General features: G+C 40.4%; 1 protein-coding gene across 1 annotated transcript; it reads left to right on the top strand.

Moving 5' to 3' along the window:
- Positions 1-2,281: 2,281 nt before the first annotated feature.
- Positions 2,282-4,480, top strand: LOC109421986 (uncharacterized protein DDB_G0271670; the record flags this gene model as incomplete). Its single annotated transcript, XM_062844000.1, is given in 2 exon segments — positions 2,282-2,846; positions 2,908-4,480. Coding segments are annotated over 2 exon segments (1,415 nt in total), but the record flags the coding sequence as incomplete, so codon positions are not given.
- Positions 4,481-16,778: the final 12,298 nt, after the last annotated feature.

Genomic DNA, 16,778 nt, shown 5'->3' with positions numbered 1-16,778 from the left:
TGTTGGATTACTTGGAAAATTACCAAAGTTGAATTTTCTGAAGGAATATTTATAAGATGTACTGAAAAACCTCTGGAACAATTTATGAAGGTATGTCGTCATAATCAAGGGTTTTCAGGAATTATCTGGAAATTCTTCAGGAGTTCTTTCTGAAAATTTCCCTGAAGTTTCTTTTGAAAATTCTTTGGGAATTAGGCCGTTACAAATATTTATTTCACCACTCTTTGGATGGTCGAGGGGGGGGGGATAAAAATAATAAAGCATTTATTCTGAAAAATATTAAAAACTCATCGGATTTGTTAAAGAATTTTTGGCTAGACCCGATATTTTAATAAATATTTTTTTATCTGCCCCCTGAAAATGCCAAATCCAGCCAAACATTTTTTAAGGGGGGGGGGAGACAAAAAGTCAAAATTTAATTTGTATCAGCCTTATTACAAAAAAAAAATCCTCCTTCTAAAAATCCTCCAGTAGTACATTTTTTGAGTTCTCCAGCAGTGTTTTTCAAGAATCTTTCAGGAGTTCTGGTAATTCTCCAAGTGCTCTTCCATGAGTTTCTTCTGGAAATGGTCCAGGAGTTCTTGTAATGACAATTATAAATTTATTCTAAAAATGTTCCAGGAGTTCATTATTAGAGCGCCCTGAAGTTTTTTGTTTTCAATATTCCGGAAAATTCTACCAGGAGTAATTTCTGAAAATCCTACAGAAGTTCCTTATAGGATTCCCCTAGAAGACCATCTGAGAACACCAGCAGCTCACCCTTAAAATACTCCTGGAACTGCTTGTGGGAATCTGCCAGGAGTTTATTTGAAAATCCTCCGGTTTTCTACTTTCGCAAGCTCCTTCCATCAGAAGTTTTTTTTCCTCCAGAAGTTTCGTGTGGGAACCCTCCAAGAATTTCTGGAAGTCCTTCAGGAGTTTCTTATGGTGTTCCTGCAGGAGTTCCCTCTGAAACCACCAGGAGTTCATTCTGGGGATACTGCAGTACTTCCGTCTAGGAATCCAGCAATAGTTTATTCCGTGAATCCTCCAAGAATTTTTCCAAAAAATAAAACTTCAGGAGCTCCTTCTGAAAACTCTTTTGGAGTTCCTACAGACAATCCTCCAGCAGTTCATTCTATGAGTTCTCGAGGATATCCTCCCAAGTATCTTCCAGGAGTTCCCTCTGTAAACACAGAAATTAGCATGTTAAAATGCTCCAGGAGTTCATTCGGTGAGTCTTGCAGGTGTTCTTTCCAAGACGCTCCCCGAAGTTCTTTCTGGGAATCCTCCAAGAGTAGTCCTTCCAGTAGTTCCTTCCGGAAAATACTTATCCTGAAATATCAAGTGAAAAACCGCCAAGAGTTCTTTAGGAAATTCTTCAGAAGCTCCTCCTAGAAAGCGTCCATTCTTTTTTTCTGAAAATCCTGCTGCATGAGTTCCCTATGAGATTCTTTAAGGATTTTGGAGTACTCCAGGAGGTGTTTGAAAGAATTCGTGATGATTTTTCTGGGGTAATTTCTGGAGAAAAATCCGTAAGAATCCCTAAAGGAATATCTCAAGGGATTTTAAGAAGTTTTTTTTTTAATCCCTGGTGCAATTTCTTAAAAACGTTTTTTAAAGATTTTTTGAAGGAATCTCTGAAGAATTTTCAAACAAATTTACGGAAGAATTATCTGAAAATACCCCTCATGGAATCCCTGCATGAATTTCTGAAGAAAGAAAAATGTCCAAGCCATATATTCTAAACAAAGTCATTTTTAAATTTCTGTAAGAAACAAACCTTGAGGAAAAATTACAAATGTATCCTTGGAAGATGTTTTCAATAAATCAGAGACGGACTAACTGGAGAATTTCTTTGATACATTTCCAGTGGAATCCCTGGTGGAGATTTTAAAAGAATATTAAGAAGATTTTCTAGAAAAACCTGCACCCGGAAGAATATCTGAAAAAAATCTCTAAAAGATTTTGTAAGTGAATCCCTGGAGAAAGTTTTGAGTGAATTTTCTGAAGAAATTTTCTAGGTACTCGTGGACAAATTACTGAATGAAGCAATGTATCCTGCAGAGATGTAGGGTCCACTCCCAAACCTAGCAAGGCACATAAGTAGCCCAACTTATTTTTGAGGTCTGGACCTGTGCTAAAGATTTCTGTTCTCAATCACTGTACTGTATGATGAATCTGGATCAAAGTACTGCTATCATTGAATAAAGCGTTGGCTCAGGGTTCAAATCGAACATGAACTTTACAAACTAGTCATCTAATGTATCATGTATTTAACGTCCTCTTCTTTTCTTTCCAGTGGTTCTAATCGAATGCACACCGCTCAGCTCCGTCGATTCCTACCCGGTCAAGCTACCCTCCAAACTGGAGGAAACCGGCAACAAATCCACATATCTCAAACGGGCTAATGAACTTGGATCATCGTCGTCGTCGTCATCGTCATCGGGTGGAACTTCCTCAAGTTCCACTTCGGCCAACGCCGCCGGGAGTAAACCTGCCGGAGGCTCCTCAACGTTCATATCGTCACTTCCGCCGATGGCCGCCGCCTCAAGTGGGTTGCAGTCCAGCTCCTCGAACGGACAACCGGCTCCGACGATGAACAGCATCGCCGTCCTGCCGGAACCGATGCCACAGGATGTGGATGACACATTCGCCAGTGGAAGCCTGGCTGGGACGGACTTTGGGCCGGATGTGACTCGGTTTGCTAGGACGGAGGAGGAAGGGTCGGCTTCGTCAACGACTACGATTACGGCACCGGCCGTTGGATCTGGACGACTTAAGAAGAATGGGACGATCTTCTCACGCAATGACCAGAACATCACCACGTTGAAGCTGAAGAACTACAACCGAGGAGTGGAGAAGGAGTGAGTCTGGTGGAGGTGAGCGCTTGTGCTTTCGGATATTGAACTGATTTTCTTGTTTTAGGGAGTTAAAGACATCTCTCCGAATGCCTGATCGTGGATCTCGCTTGGTGGATACGTTGATGTTGACGGCTGTTGAGAACTCTACGGAGCCTATGGAACTGACTCCGGATCATCCAACGGCAGTCGAGCCAGAAGAGGGAAGCGGTAACGATACGGACACGAATATCCCAGAGGACGTTCCTCTGGAGAATGGGACATCCCCAGAGCAATCCAACGCTGATTCTCTGCAGTCGCCTGCGTCCAGTGACATCAGAAACAGCAGCAGCAGCATTAGCTTTAGTTCTAGTAGTAGTGAAGATAGTAATAGTAGTAGCAGTAGTGAGCGGGACATTCCCGATAGCCATAGCGACAGTTCCGGAACGGATTCGGTCATCGCGAGTGATCGACGGATAGGTAAGATCCTGTCGTCCGACTTCCGGGACTTTGTCAGCAATGGCAACCCGAATCCAAATGCGAGCAGTTACATATCGCGGGCGATAGCTTTCTCCACGCAGGACCTTCAGGAGGGAATTGACGACCAGGACCATCCGCTGGAGGAGGACGACTACCGGCGCAGTTCCCGAAGTCAGCAACGCTTGAACGTGGGAGCAATCTCCGGGATTTGCCTGGCATCGCTGGGACTTCTTACGGGGCTCTCAGCCGCGTTGATCATCCTCTACAGGAGGTATCTCTATCTGAACAAACCCCAAGCGTTGAGCGAACCGGATTCCAGCGGGTACATCGACGACAGCACGATCCGGGACAACTCGGACGAGATGTACAGCTTGGACAATGACTCGTTCCTGAACTCGCTGGAGGCGATGACCATCCAGAACTACTGGACCGACAACGTCAAGCACACGAAGCTGTGAGGTGGGCGATCTACTTCTTACGCATTGTTTCAGTAGATTAGAGATTCTTATTTCTATTGCAATCATTCCGTCACATGCCGTCCCTTAGTATGAATGATAGTCTACTTGTACTGTTCTATCGGTTTAAACTAGACATTCCCAATTATGAAAGACATATCGTTACTCAGTTTTAGAGTAGTGCTATGTGTAAGTATTTTTTGACAAATAAGTTCCTTAGTTGCAGCATTCCAAATATGTTTTTTACTATATTCTTATGATCTATTTTACTAAAAACTAAAAACCTATAATTGGCTGCTAATTTTGAAAAACGGAAAAGAAATGTGATTTAGTGAAAGCAGCCACCCGCACGCACGGGCTGGTGCAAGAGAACGCGTATTATATTTATTGCAAGTTTAAATTTAGTCGAGTGGAAATTGTTGATGACCTGTGTAAACATTATTATGAGAAAACTATACGTATTGAGTCTTCAACCTGAGAGAAAAAGTGGTTCGAATTCCACACAATTACGATACTGTTGGAAATTCAGAAAACTTAAATCAAAGTACTTAATGGTAAGACAGATGAAAATATGCTGATAAAGGAGAAAAAAGGAAAGTGTGTTCACAAAAGACATGAAAATTGTGAACTTTCTGGCCACAAGATAAGATACATGGAACCGACCGTGGTACAACATTTCCAATTCCAATATTTTGTGAATATAAATTTGGTAAGTTAAAAGATTAACGTCCTCAGAAACTTGTTCATGCCGAAATGGTCCGTGATTACCTATGTTAGTAAAAGGACTTTTTTGTTTTTAATAACGTGTATTATTACCTAAATCTAATTCTACACTTAGTAGAAGAACTTCCAGGAGTTCCTCTTGGCAATAACAGTTTTTCCAGGAGTTCCATCCGGGAATACTCAAGAAGTTCCTTCTAGAAATCCACAAGTAGTTCATACAGAGAATCCTCAAAGGTTTAGTTCTGGAAATGCTTCAGGAATTCCTTCTGGAAATCCTCCTAGAGTAGGAATCCTTCAGCATTGTGAACCCTCCATGAGTTCAGGCTGGGAATCCACCAAAAAATTCATTTTAGGAACTCTTGAAGATCCTTCAAGATTTTTTTCTGGAAGTGTCCCAGGAGTTCTATTAGCTGTTTCTATGAATCCTCCGGAATTCTTCAGTAGTATACCAAGTACTCCAGTAGTTTCTTCTGAAAATACTACAGGAGCTCCTTCTGAGAATCTTCCAGGAGTTCATTCTGAAAATCCTCTAGGAGTTGCTTCTAGGAACCCTCCAGAAGATCCTTCCACCAGTTCATCCAGAGAATTATTCAATATTTTATTCTCAGAATACTTCAAGGGTATCTTCCGGGAGATTCTTCAAGGAATTCTTCATCATATGCTTCTGCGAACTCTCCATGAGTTCATCATGGAAATCCTTCAAGATTTCTTTCTGAGATTTCATTAGGAATTCTTTATAGGAATTTTCCAGTAGCTGTTTCTGTGAATCTTCCGAAATTCTTTTTGGAAATGCTCCAGTACTTGCTTCTGGAAGATCTTCAGAAGTTACTTTTGAACTCCTGTAGGAGTTCCTTCTGAGAATCTTCCAGGAGATCATTCTGGAAATCCTCTCAGAATTCCTTCTAGTAATCCTTCAGGATATCCTTCTTGAAATCCTCCCTTGAGTTCCATGGGGGGATTCTTTTGGAACTTCTTCTGGAGGTCTACAATGGGTTTTCCAGGGAATCCTTCAGGAATGCATATTAGGGATATTCCTTGACTTTCTTCTGGGAATTCTCAAGGATTTCCTTCTGAGGATCATCATAGGGTTCATTCTTGAAATTCTCTAGGATTTACTCGTGGGAATTTTTCAAAACTTTATTCTCGGGATCTTCCTGCAATTCTATCTTAGAGTCCTCCAGGAGTTCTATCTGAGAATCTATCAGGAATTTGTTTTAGGAAACCTAATTGAGCTCCTTCTGGGAATTTTCCATGAGTTCATTTTGAGAATCTTTTAGGAGTTTCGTCTGGGAACACTCCAGGTGTACTTTCTAGAAATCCTCCAGCAGTTGTTCGTCCCTGTGAATCTTCCACAAGTTTATCCTGGGATATGATTAATCCAATGAATAATTTTATGATTCCTCTAGGAATTGCATTATAGGAATCCTTCGAGATTTCCTTCTGAGAATACTCCAGTAAATCTTTCTAGGAATCTTCCAGTATCTGTTTCTGTGAATCCTCCGGAATTCTTTCTGGAAATTTAGTTTCTTCTGGGAATCCTCCAAGGGTACTCCAAAAGTTCTTTCTAACAATCTCTCAGTAGTTGTTTCTGCAAATTCTCCAGGAGTTCCTTCTGTAAATCATCAAGGTGTTGTTTTTGGGAATCCTTCAGGAGTTCTTTCTTAGAAATCTTCCGGGGTTCTTTCTGGAAATCCTCTTTGAGTTCCATCTGTAAATCCTCCAGAAGTTTACTCTAGAAATCCTCTAGGAATTTCTTCTGGGAATCCTTCAACGGGTCTTTCTGGAAGGCCTCCAGGAATGCATTCCTTCTGATGATCTTCAAGTATTCCTCCGGGGGTTCATTCTAGGAATTCTTCAAGAGTTACATAACTACATGCTGGAAATCTTCCAGGAATTCTGTTTTGGAATCTTCCAGGAGTTCCTTCTGAGAATTCATCAGGAATCTATTATAGGAAGCCTCCTCTACTTCTAGGAATTTTCCATGATTTCAAGAGTTTCGTCTGAGAATACTCCAGGTGTGCCTTCTAGGGATCCTTCAAAAGTTCTTTCTGGGAATCCTTCAACAGTTGTTCCTGTGAACCCTCCACGAGTTTATTCTGAAAATATACCAATGATTAATTACGAGATTCCTCTATGAGTTCCATCTGGGACCACCAGGATTTCATTCTAGGAGTCCTTCAAGATATCCTTCTGAGAATACTCCAGGAGTTGTTTATAGTAATCATTCGGTGGTTGTTTCTGTTAATCCATCGGAATTATCTCTGGAAATTCTCCAGCTTTCCTTCTGGAAATCATCCTAGTGTTTTTTCTGGAGATCCCTCAGGGGTTCGTTATTACAATTCTTCAGGAGTTCCTTTCGAAAATACTTTAGTAAACTTCTTCTGGGAATCCTTCATCGGTTCTTTCTGGGAAGCTCCAAATAATTCATTCTGAGAGTCCTTATGAATTCGTTCTGGGGATCCTTCATGACTTTCATTTGGAAATTCTCAAGGACTGCCTTATGAGGAACTTCCAGACGCTTCTTCTTGGAATTTTCCAGTGATTTATTCCTTGGCATTCTCCAGGAATTATCAAAACTGCATTTCAGGAATCCTTCCAGAGTTCTATTTTGAAATCTTCTGGGAGTTCTATCTGAGAATCCACCAGGAATTTATTCTGGGAATCCTCGTACAGCTCTTTCAGGGAATATTTCATAATTTCATGTTGACAATCTTTTAAGAGTTTCGTGGAAACATGAAACAACTATGCGTAGAACGGCAGTCCAGGAGCCTTATTAAAAAATCCTCCAGAAGAATATAACCTTCTTTCAGAATAATTCCTTCTGGAAATTCTCCTGTGATATCTTTAACGGTTCTTTCCGGAAATCCTCAAGGAGTCCGCATCTGAGAATCCTCCAACACTTCTACTGCCTATGGTCGCATATCAGTCCCATATTTGCTGGCTTTCCCATTCTTATGGGACAATTATGCGATCATAGGCAGTCTATGTGAGATTCTCCCAGGAGTTTCCTCTAAGAATACACCAGGAGTTATTTGAGTGTATACTTCAAGTGTTTATTATGAGAATCTTGCAGGTGTTCCTTCTGGAAATCCCCTAAAAGTTTTTTTTTTCAATCCTTCTGAAATTTTACCATTTTTCGCCAACCATCACGTCACATTCATTATCTTTTACTTTCGATTTTACTCATTGATGAGTAAAATGCGTTTCGTGTGTAGCGCATTACCACAGCATATTTGTCGGTCAAAAATCTGCCACGAGATGTCGCACTTTGCTTAACGAGTGCTGTCATCTGTTGCAGGAACCAGTTTCCATGTTCAACTTACGCCATCTGGTTTTGGTTTTTGATATTTATGCAATACGTCATCTCTTGGTTGTTCTTGATGCACACTAAAGTTGAACTACTTAAAATGAATGGAATTTACCCAGTTTCAATTGAGCTTGCTGACGTTTATTCACCTCTCTCTTTCAAGCATGCAGGCGGGATAGAATTTGTATTCATCGGGAAACCTTTCCTGATGACAACAAATCCTATTTCGCCTGCATGTTTGAAAGAGAAAGGTGAATAAACGTCAGCAAGCTCTATAACAGAAATCCACACTTTCAAAATATGAGCTAAATTGTGCGTGACAGAAAAGAGCTTCGAAATTTCGTTTCTTGTTTGTATTAATTCACTAAAATATTTTTTTTTCTTACGTTTAGATTCGCGAATTATCACAGTTTTTCAACTTTCTCGCGCACTAAGTGTCCAGAAGGGAACTCTTCCTAAAATAAAAGAGGATAAAAGGGAATTTCTGCGGAAGGGTTTCCGTACACCCTTAAATGAAATAACACAGCGCTCGAGTAACTTTTACGCATTGATCAAAATGACAAAGGATTTTTCACTCATATTTGTGTACAACTGGATCAACACAAAAAATGTGCTGATCCGGTGTTACACAAATTTGCGTGAAAATTCTTTTGTCTTTTCGGACGTTGCGTGAAAGTTACTCGTTGCGCTGTGTACATCGAGTTTTGCGTGTAGGTTTTATAGGGAGATCACAAATGATTCATGGTGGCTGATCTGATGGGCGGGGCAGGGGGTGATGCCAGAGGTCTGAAGGGTTCAGAAGTGATGTGAGGAGAGGGGGGGTTGACTGGTAGTAATACATGGGGGCTAAGAGGGTTTAATTGAGGGTTTCCCTAATTTAAAGATGTTCTAGATTATCCAAAAACTTTTACTAAGATCTACTAGCATAATAGATGGATTGTTGTTACATTACTGGTACGGTGCAACATCCAACAGTTTTCACCAATATTCTAGGACCTCCAAGAACTTCCGCGAGTACAGGCCTGAAAACCTACAACCATAACCAATTTTTTTTTCCAAAGATCTGGCTTTCTCAGTCTTGGACTATTCAAAACGGTGTGTTTTGCTCTACCCGACGTTTCGGCTCTTTTATTAAGCTTTTTTCAAAGGGATAGCTGTCAACCGTTCCTCGTTACATTGGTTTTTGCCTGATTTTTTAGGGGGAGCTTCTTGTATATAATTTTGAACATTAATTTGGTAATTTTGGGACACTGGGGCACTAGAGAAATTATCAATGACCTGCACTACACTAGACGATAGACTGAACATTGGTAACAGGGAGTAACAGATTTCCAGTCGCATTTATCGAGCAAAATTATTTATTGTTACATTACTGGTGCGGTGCGACACCTTACAGTCTCCATGTAGAAAACTACTCTCCAAAGTTGTTGTATGTTATCCAAGAACTTCCGCAAGTAAAAGCCTTAAGATCTGTAAACAAAATCAAGGAGTATCTGTTACGCCCCGCATCCGATTGATGCCGCAGTTGTGCAAATATTAGGGTCAGCTTTGAGCATCTCGGTTGATATGCGGTCGACCCCCGGGGCTCTGTTCGATAGCATGCTACGAATGCAATGATAAACGGTGCTTTGGTGTTGACACGGGTAATGCGTCGAACTCTTCGTGGATCATGTTGAGATTTTGGTGGTGTGGTCGACACAAGCCTGTGCACAAGGGAGGGGTTTTAGGGATTAAACCCCTCCCATTGCTAATATTCCATACCCGACCAGAAAATTGTAACAAAAAATAATTCAATTAAAACAAACCATTATATTTACAACTCATTTTGGTATACTCATGTTCAACAGCCTAGGTGTTTTCCTATAACTCATTTATATCACATTTAAAAAAAAAGACACTTCACCAACGTCTTCAACCAAGAACATAAGAACAACACACGGAACACCCAGTGGTCCAGTGGAGAATTTTCCGTTTGACGAAAAGTTTTCACCGACTGGTGCGGGAATCGAACTCACACTCTAAAGCTTACGAAACGCCTATACGACTGACGCCGCTAACCGCACGACCACGAAGCCCACTTTATGTTATAAATGTTGTTTATACTCATTGTATAATATTTTAGTTTCGAGTCAACAATAGAAAAGTAATGTTACAAAATTGTATATTGATAGGAACTAGTAATCTTGAGGCCAACATTCATATCACAATTTGTAATAATTTTGATCTGATTAAAGCAAAATAAGTTATTCTTTTGATTAGACCAGTTCTCTTTTTGTTACAATTTTAGTTATTTTAACATCATCCTGCATCTAGTTCATAACATAATAAGTTATAGAAAAATATTATAACATCATAACACAATATGATATAAACTTGATTTAATTTTGTGGTCGAGAGGGGTTCCTTCGCCCTTTGACAAAATTAGGAAAAACCCCTCCCTTGTCGCCATGTCTGTGCAAGAGCCTGAGTCGACACTTGATTTCAATGCTGGCGAGCTTTTTGGAATGTTGTTTTTTCTCTTACGTAATAAAAACTGTTATTCCTTGTAAAAATCAACCCCCAATGTCCGTGTCATAACTATAAAATCTAATGAATCAACATTTTTGGAATCGTTTTCTCCTCTACCACCACCCTACTGAAAATACTGAATCGTCCGCGGGCACGCTGCAGCTCATCCATATTGTCACTTAAGCAGCCAAGCAACTAAGTTAGTATGGGAGCCATCATATTTGTTAACGGGACGATGGTGGGCCATGGATATGGGGTAGCTGGGAGTTTGAAAGTACCTCTTTCACCGTCATGGGGGCAGAATATGCGAATGGGAAGTCGATGTGAAATGCACTCTGCTTGTTAAACTAATGAACAGACTTGCAGTGAACCTGCACGTTGTAATCCAGCAATATTCCCAGTAAATATTATCCGCTGGGTGAGCATCTGTGGAATTGTGTGGATTCAGTCAGTTTAGTTTGTGCCATTTGCCCCAGTTCAGGTATATGAGACTATCGACTTAGCTATTGCTTAATTTTTCATACCCATTCCTATTAATAAGAAGTTAGTGGTTTGGTTGAAGAAACTGCTCGTTACCATGCTTATTGTTAGTTTGTCATGTTGCTTTTTTTACATTTGTAGAGTTCTGTTTATCATCCACGTTAATTTTTTCACTGTCATCATTGTTTAGTCGGTCTGCAAACTCCATTCTGGTCATAGCCCATGGCGAACACTGGCGCTGCCTTGTGCCAGGGGACGTTTATAGGGGAGAGCAAAGGGAGGTTACACGGGTGTTTCAGGTGTACTTAAGGGGTTTCGGGGAGTACCAGGAGATTTCAGGGGGTGTCAAGTAGACCCAAAAGATATCAGAGAGTTTTCAGAGCCCTTAACCATCCGTAACACGCGCGGTAGGCCACCACCGTCAGCACCACGCTAATGCTGAGTACAAAAAGCAAGTTCAAAATACAACAGCGCGATCGCTCGAGGGTTAAAAGGAATATGATGGTGTCTCAGGGGCGTTTCAGGGCGTCTCAGAGAGCATCCATGTGGCCTCAGAGACGCTTCTCATGGGGTTTCAGGGGTTCCATGGGGGTACCAGGAGATCTCATGGGCGTTTCAAGATGGTCACATGGGGTTTTAGGGGGCACCATGAGGTCACAAGGCCATATCAGGGGATGTCAGAGTGCTCCAGGGGGACCCAGGGGCGTTTCAGAGGGTCTCAGCGGAAGTTGCAGAGCCTCCCAGGGGTGTTTAATGGAGCTTTAGGTGATGCCAGGAGATCTCAGAAACGTTTCAAGGAGGATCCAAGGGGTCCCAAGTGCGCTTTAGGGGATCCCGACTAGAAGATTCTAATAAAAATATAACATAATTATAACAAACCATGATATGTATAACTCATTGTGATATATTCATGTTTAACATCATTGGTGTTTAAAAATATTTCAAACTCAATTGTATCATATTATGTTATAAATGTTGTTGTTGGATTTGTTGGTTCGGACCTCCTCAAAGAAACACGCAATTCTCTGATGGTGATAATAACTTGAAGCTGTAATGGATAATGGTCATAATGTATGGGTGATCTAACGATATTTGATTGCTTACAATTTGGTCTCCTTCACCGGTATAAATCCAACAAGTCTATAGTGCACAAGCGGTGCGGACCTAATAATGATCAGATACATTCATAGATTGAAGGTTAAGGTATAGTAAGTAGTACAGTATTACTTACAATAATAGTGATTATTCACTAGCTAGCAGACTGTGTACTAGATCGCAACTTGATTGTGCTCTTCTTATATTCTATAATCGAATTCAATTGGGAATTAATAAACGTAAATTATCATTAAATACTGCCACTATACCTCCTTGCCGAATCGAGTTATGCAATACGCAATATAAACAAACTCATCTGACTTCTACCTATCATTCCATACATACATGTAGCTGACATTCGACTCTAGACTGTCATTAATATATTAGACAATTGCGACCCCTGTAACGTTTACCGGCCAGATGTAGTTGGGCAGGCTTGGAGTCAGAAGCATCGCAAGGCGGTTCGAGGGCAGTGCTGCTAGTATTGCTAACAGTTGTTCAATAACTCATTGGGGGCTGTTCATAAACCACGTAGACCAAAATTTGGTCATCTCAGACACCCCCCCCCCCTCTCCCTCGTAGACTTTTGTCCATACACAAATTTCGAAATTTATACAAATTACGGAGCGTAGACTTTGGCCAAACACCCCCCCCCTCTCCCCCCAAAAAGTCTACGTGGTTTATGAACGGCCCCTTGTGAAATAATTTAGATCTGATTCTTTGACATTCAGAACATCATTTTACACAATTGTATCAAAATATGATAGAAACTAGTTTTCTTAAAGCTAAAATTTATATCATACTAGCTGTCCCGGCAAACGTTGTCTTGCCAAGCTGTTGTGGTATGTATGACAATTGTTAAGGTCATTACAGCATGGCACTCTAGATTGGATTCATTTCGATCGTGTTGATTTCTTTCCCAGCTCATGAAAAATCAGTACTTCATCAATTTTCTTACTTTTCTAGTTGATTGTCGTAACTTTTTGTAGATATAAACACAGCCACCACGAAAACGAACCGAACCGTTTAAGAGTCATGCTGATCGGTTCATCCGTTCTTGAGTTTTGTTGCCTCAAAGAAACTTCAAACTCATTTTTATATATATAGATTGTGTTATAACTTTGTTCTAATTATAACAAAATAGGTTATTATTCTGATTAGACCGGTGTACTTTTTGTTACAGTTTCAGTTATCTTAACATCATCCTGCATCTAGTTTATAACACAATAAGTTATAGAAAAACTTCATAACATCATAACACAATGTGTTATGTATAAACTAGATATATGTTTCTAGTTGGGATTTCAGGAACGTTTCAGAAGGCTTCGAGGGAGGCTCAGGAGCGTTTCTCAGAGGGTTCCAGTGAAGTTCCAGAAGATCTCAAGGTCGTTTCAGGGGTCACATGAGAACTCAATTTAGAATTGTGATTTTTCCAGAACTGAAAAAGCACTTTTTTTTATTGATAAACAAATCAAACGAAAACAAGAATGTCCGATTGTTTATTTCCACAACTATGACAATCGGACACTCTTGTTTTATTCGTTTTGCTAATCGTTTTGAAGAAAAGTGCGTCTTCAGTTTAAGAAAATATTCGTTTCTCGATTGAGTCTTGAGGTAGTCTCAGGTGGTTTTAGGAGGTTTTAGGGGGTCTCAGGGCGTTTTAGATGATATTTAGGGGGCCTCAGGGACGCATCAATAGGTGTCAGGGGGATCGTGGAATTTCCAGACCCACGGATCTCAGGGCAGTAAGTGTCTCAGGGGCATTCCAGAGGGTCTCAGTGGGGTTAAAGAATGCTGGGATCCTCTGGGGTATTTTAGAGGCGTTTCAAAAGGATCCTCAAAGTATCCTAGAAAGTTTCGATGGGCTCAAGGGATCTCAGGAATGCTTCAGAGGTCCTCAGAGGCGTTTCATGCGGTTTCTGCCGCTTCATGTGGTATCTGGTGGTTCTAGGAAAGTTTCAGAGGGTCTCAGGGCGTCCCGACTAGAAAATTTTAACAAAAATATAACATAATTATAACAAACCATGATATGTATAACTCATTGTGATATAATCATGTTTAACATCATTGGTGTTTAAAAATATTATAACTCAATTGAATCATATTATGTTATAAATGTTGTTCAATAACTCATTGTGAAATAATTTAGTTATGATTCTTTAACATTCAGAACATCATTTTACACAATTGTATCAAAATATGATAGATACTAGTTTTCTTAGAGCTAAAATTTATATCATATTGTGTTATAACTATAACTTTGTTCTAGTTATAACAAAATAGGTTATTATTTTGATTAGACCGGTGTTACAGTTTTGGTTATTTTAACATCATCCTGCATCTAGTTTGTAACAAAATAAGTTATAGAAAAATCTCATATCATCATAACACAGTGTGTTACAAACTTGATATATTTTTCTAGTCGAGGTAGTAGAAAGGGGCGTCTCAAAAAGTTCCCAGAAGGTCTCAGGGTCCTGTCAAGGGTTCTCACGGGCGTTTTAAGAGGTTTCAAAAGTATCAGGTGATCTCAGGGGCGTTTCAAGAAGATTCCAGAGGGTTTCAGGAGATACCATGAAATTTCAGCGGCGTTTCAAGGGGTTTCAGGGCCGTCTCAGGGAGTCTCAGTGAGCCTTAGGGACGCTTCGAAAGATCTCAGGGACTTCCAGGGAAATTCCAGATTGCTTCATATGTGTTTCAGGGATTCTCAGGGGGTTCCAGGAGGCCTTCGGGACACTTCAAAGGGCCTCAGGGATTTCCAGGAAAGTCCCAGAGTCAGAAATATTTCATGGGATTTCAGGAAGTACTGTAAACCGGGTTCAAATTGATCATTCGGTTACTACATTTTAATTACATAATAGGAACTCTTAAGCGTCGTAATGATCTTAAACTTTTTACGTCATTTGGTTCGTAGATGTCTAGAGATGAGTGTAGGCTTTTATTTTTTTTATCAAAAGTTGGTTTTGCCTTATTTTTTAGGAATTTGCTATGCATTTCTCATTTAGCTGAAATCATTGCTACCAAACAATCGATTGCTAATAGGACTTCCCGTAAATTCTCTGTTTTAACATTTTTGTGGACCCTTGGTTGGGAAGTTATGTAGCTAATCAGAACATGAAATAGTTAAAAAAAAGTTCATTTTATGATTGAATAGTCATTTATTGTGATAGAAATCACTTATTTCAAATTAAATTGCCTACCTTTAGGCGTTTAAGGGAAAATTTCAAAATTGAATTTTGCATTTAAAGTAATAAATTCACTAGTTGTAATATTTTAAACGCATTATTCGGTTTAAGAAGAGCAAAATTAAGCGGAGAAGGATATTTTCCTTTCCTACCGATGCTTTATTGTATACTGATTAATTTCGCCCCAAAGTGGCATTTCCAATCTTTTGATTTTCAGAGTTATTTAACTTAAAGTTTAAACTTGTTGAACAAAATTCTGTCATATGGTTCCATAGAGATCCACTGGGTACTGGTTTTACAGAAATTCTATTGACAAAATTTGAATTGTCACTGATGTTATCCGCAAAAGTTGTTTTAAAGTGACCAATTTGACCCCGGATTACGGTACCAGTAGAACCTGACACCCCGTAGGACTACTTGGAACGCCCCTGAGATCTTTTGGTATGCCACTGAAGCGACTTTGAGGCCACCTGAAACGTTCCAAGAAACCCCATCGGACCCCCTTGAAGGCCTCAGAAAACTTCTTGAAACGCCCCTGGGACCTCCGGTTACCCTTCTGAAACCCGTTAGAGCCGACTAAAAACACATCTGAGATGTCCTGAACCCATTGGGACACCCTGAAATGCACTTATAACCTTCCTCTGCTCTTCTATGACCGTCGATGCCATAGTTACCATTATTACATTTTCTTATGCACAATATTGGTTCTGAATAGCTCCCCCCCTTCTTACGCAGGGCAAAAAAGGTGTATAAATTAAAACAGCACAAATATAACTGGCAAGAAAGATATTTTACTATACTGTTGATTTTCTGGGAAGAACGAACCCCGGTCGAACTTCCCAAGCACGCTAGTGAGCAGCTGAATTAACTCTTGCACCGTAGTATAACTGCCTGCTAGTTGGTTGGGTGGTTTCATTTGGCCCTATATAAGAAAGAACTGGGGTGTGCAGCAACACTTATCAATTCAGCGCGCAAGCTTTTGCTTGGAATTTTGAGGCCGATGGAAGGGTCCTTCATCAGCAAGTGTCAGGCGGGTTTTCGCGAGTGCCGATCAAAGACGGATCAAATGTTCACTTTGTGACAGATTCTCGATCAGTTTTAGAAATGCAGCCTGCAGACCCATCATCTGTTTATTGATTTCAATGGGGCGTAACGATTATGTGAAGAAAAACTGCAAACTGGCAGATTATGATCGAATATGGTTTTCCGGCGAAGCTGATTTGACTGATTTTTGTGACGTTTGATGTATCGAAACCGAGTGTACGGGTCACGGATAAAATTTCGTCATCTTTTGAAACCTCAGTCGGACTGAAGCACGGCTCTGCTCTTTCTAACTTATTGTTTAACGTAGCACTGCAAGGAGCGATAAGGACAGCTGGTATCAAAAGAGCTGAACCATTGTCACGTGGTCGCATATGCTCCTAGGCTTCGCGGACGATATCGACATTATCGATATTACGAGGGAGACTGAGAGGCTTGCACTTACGATTAATACTACAAAGACGAAGTACGTGGTCAACGTTGGTCCGGCTGCGAATAATTCTTGGCGGTAAACTTGTGGCGTAGCAGACTACGAATTGTACCAAGTATATAAAGAAATGGATATAGTGAAGCGAAGAAATCACGGAATGCTATGGTGGGCTGGACACATAGCTCGTATGCCGGGAAAGAACAAACTATAACCATATTGAGCAGGTAACCAGGAAGGTGCCTCAGTTTCGTAGTAGGC

The sequence above is a fragment of the Aedes albopictus genome, unplaced genomic scaffold (genome assembly GCF_035046485.1).
Source record: "Aedes albopictus strain Foshan unplaced genomic scaffold, AalbF5 HiC_scaffold_713, whole genome shotgun sequence".
NCBI classification, from domain to species: Eukaryota; Metazoa; Arthropoda; class Insecta; order Diptera; family Culicidae; genus Aedes; species Aedes albopictus.
This window is presented reverse-complemented; position numbering and strand designations above follow the sequence as displayed.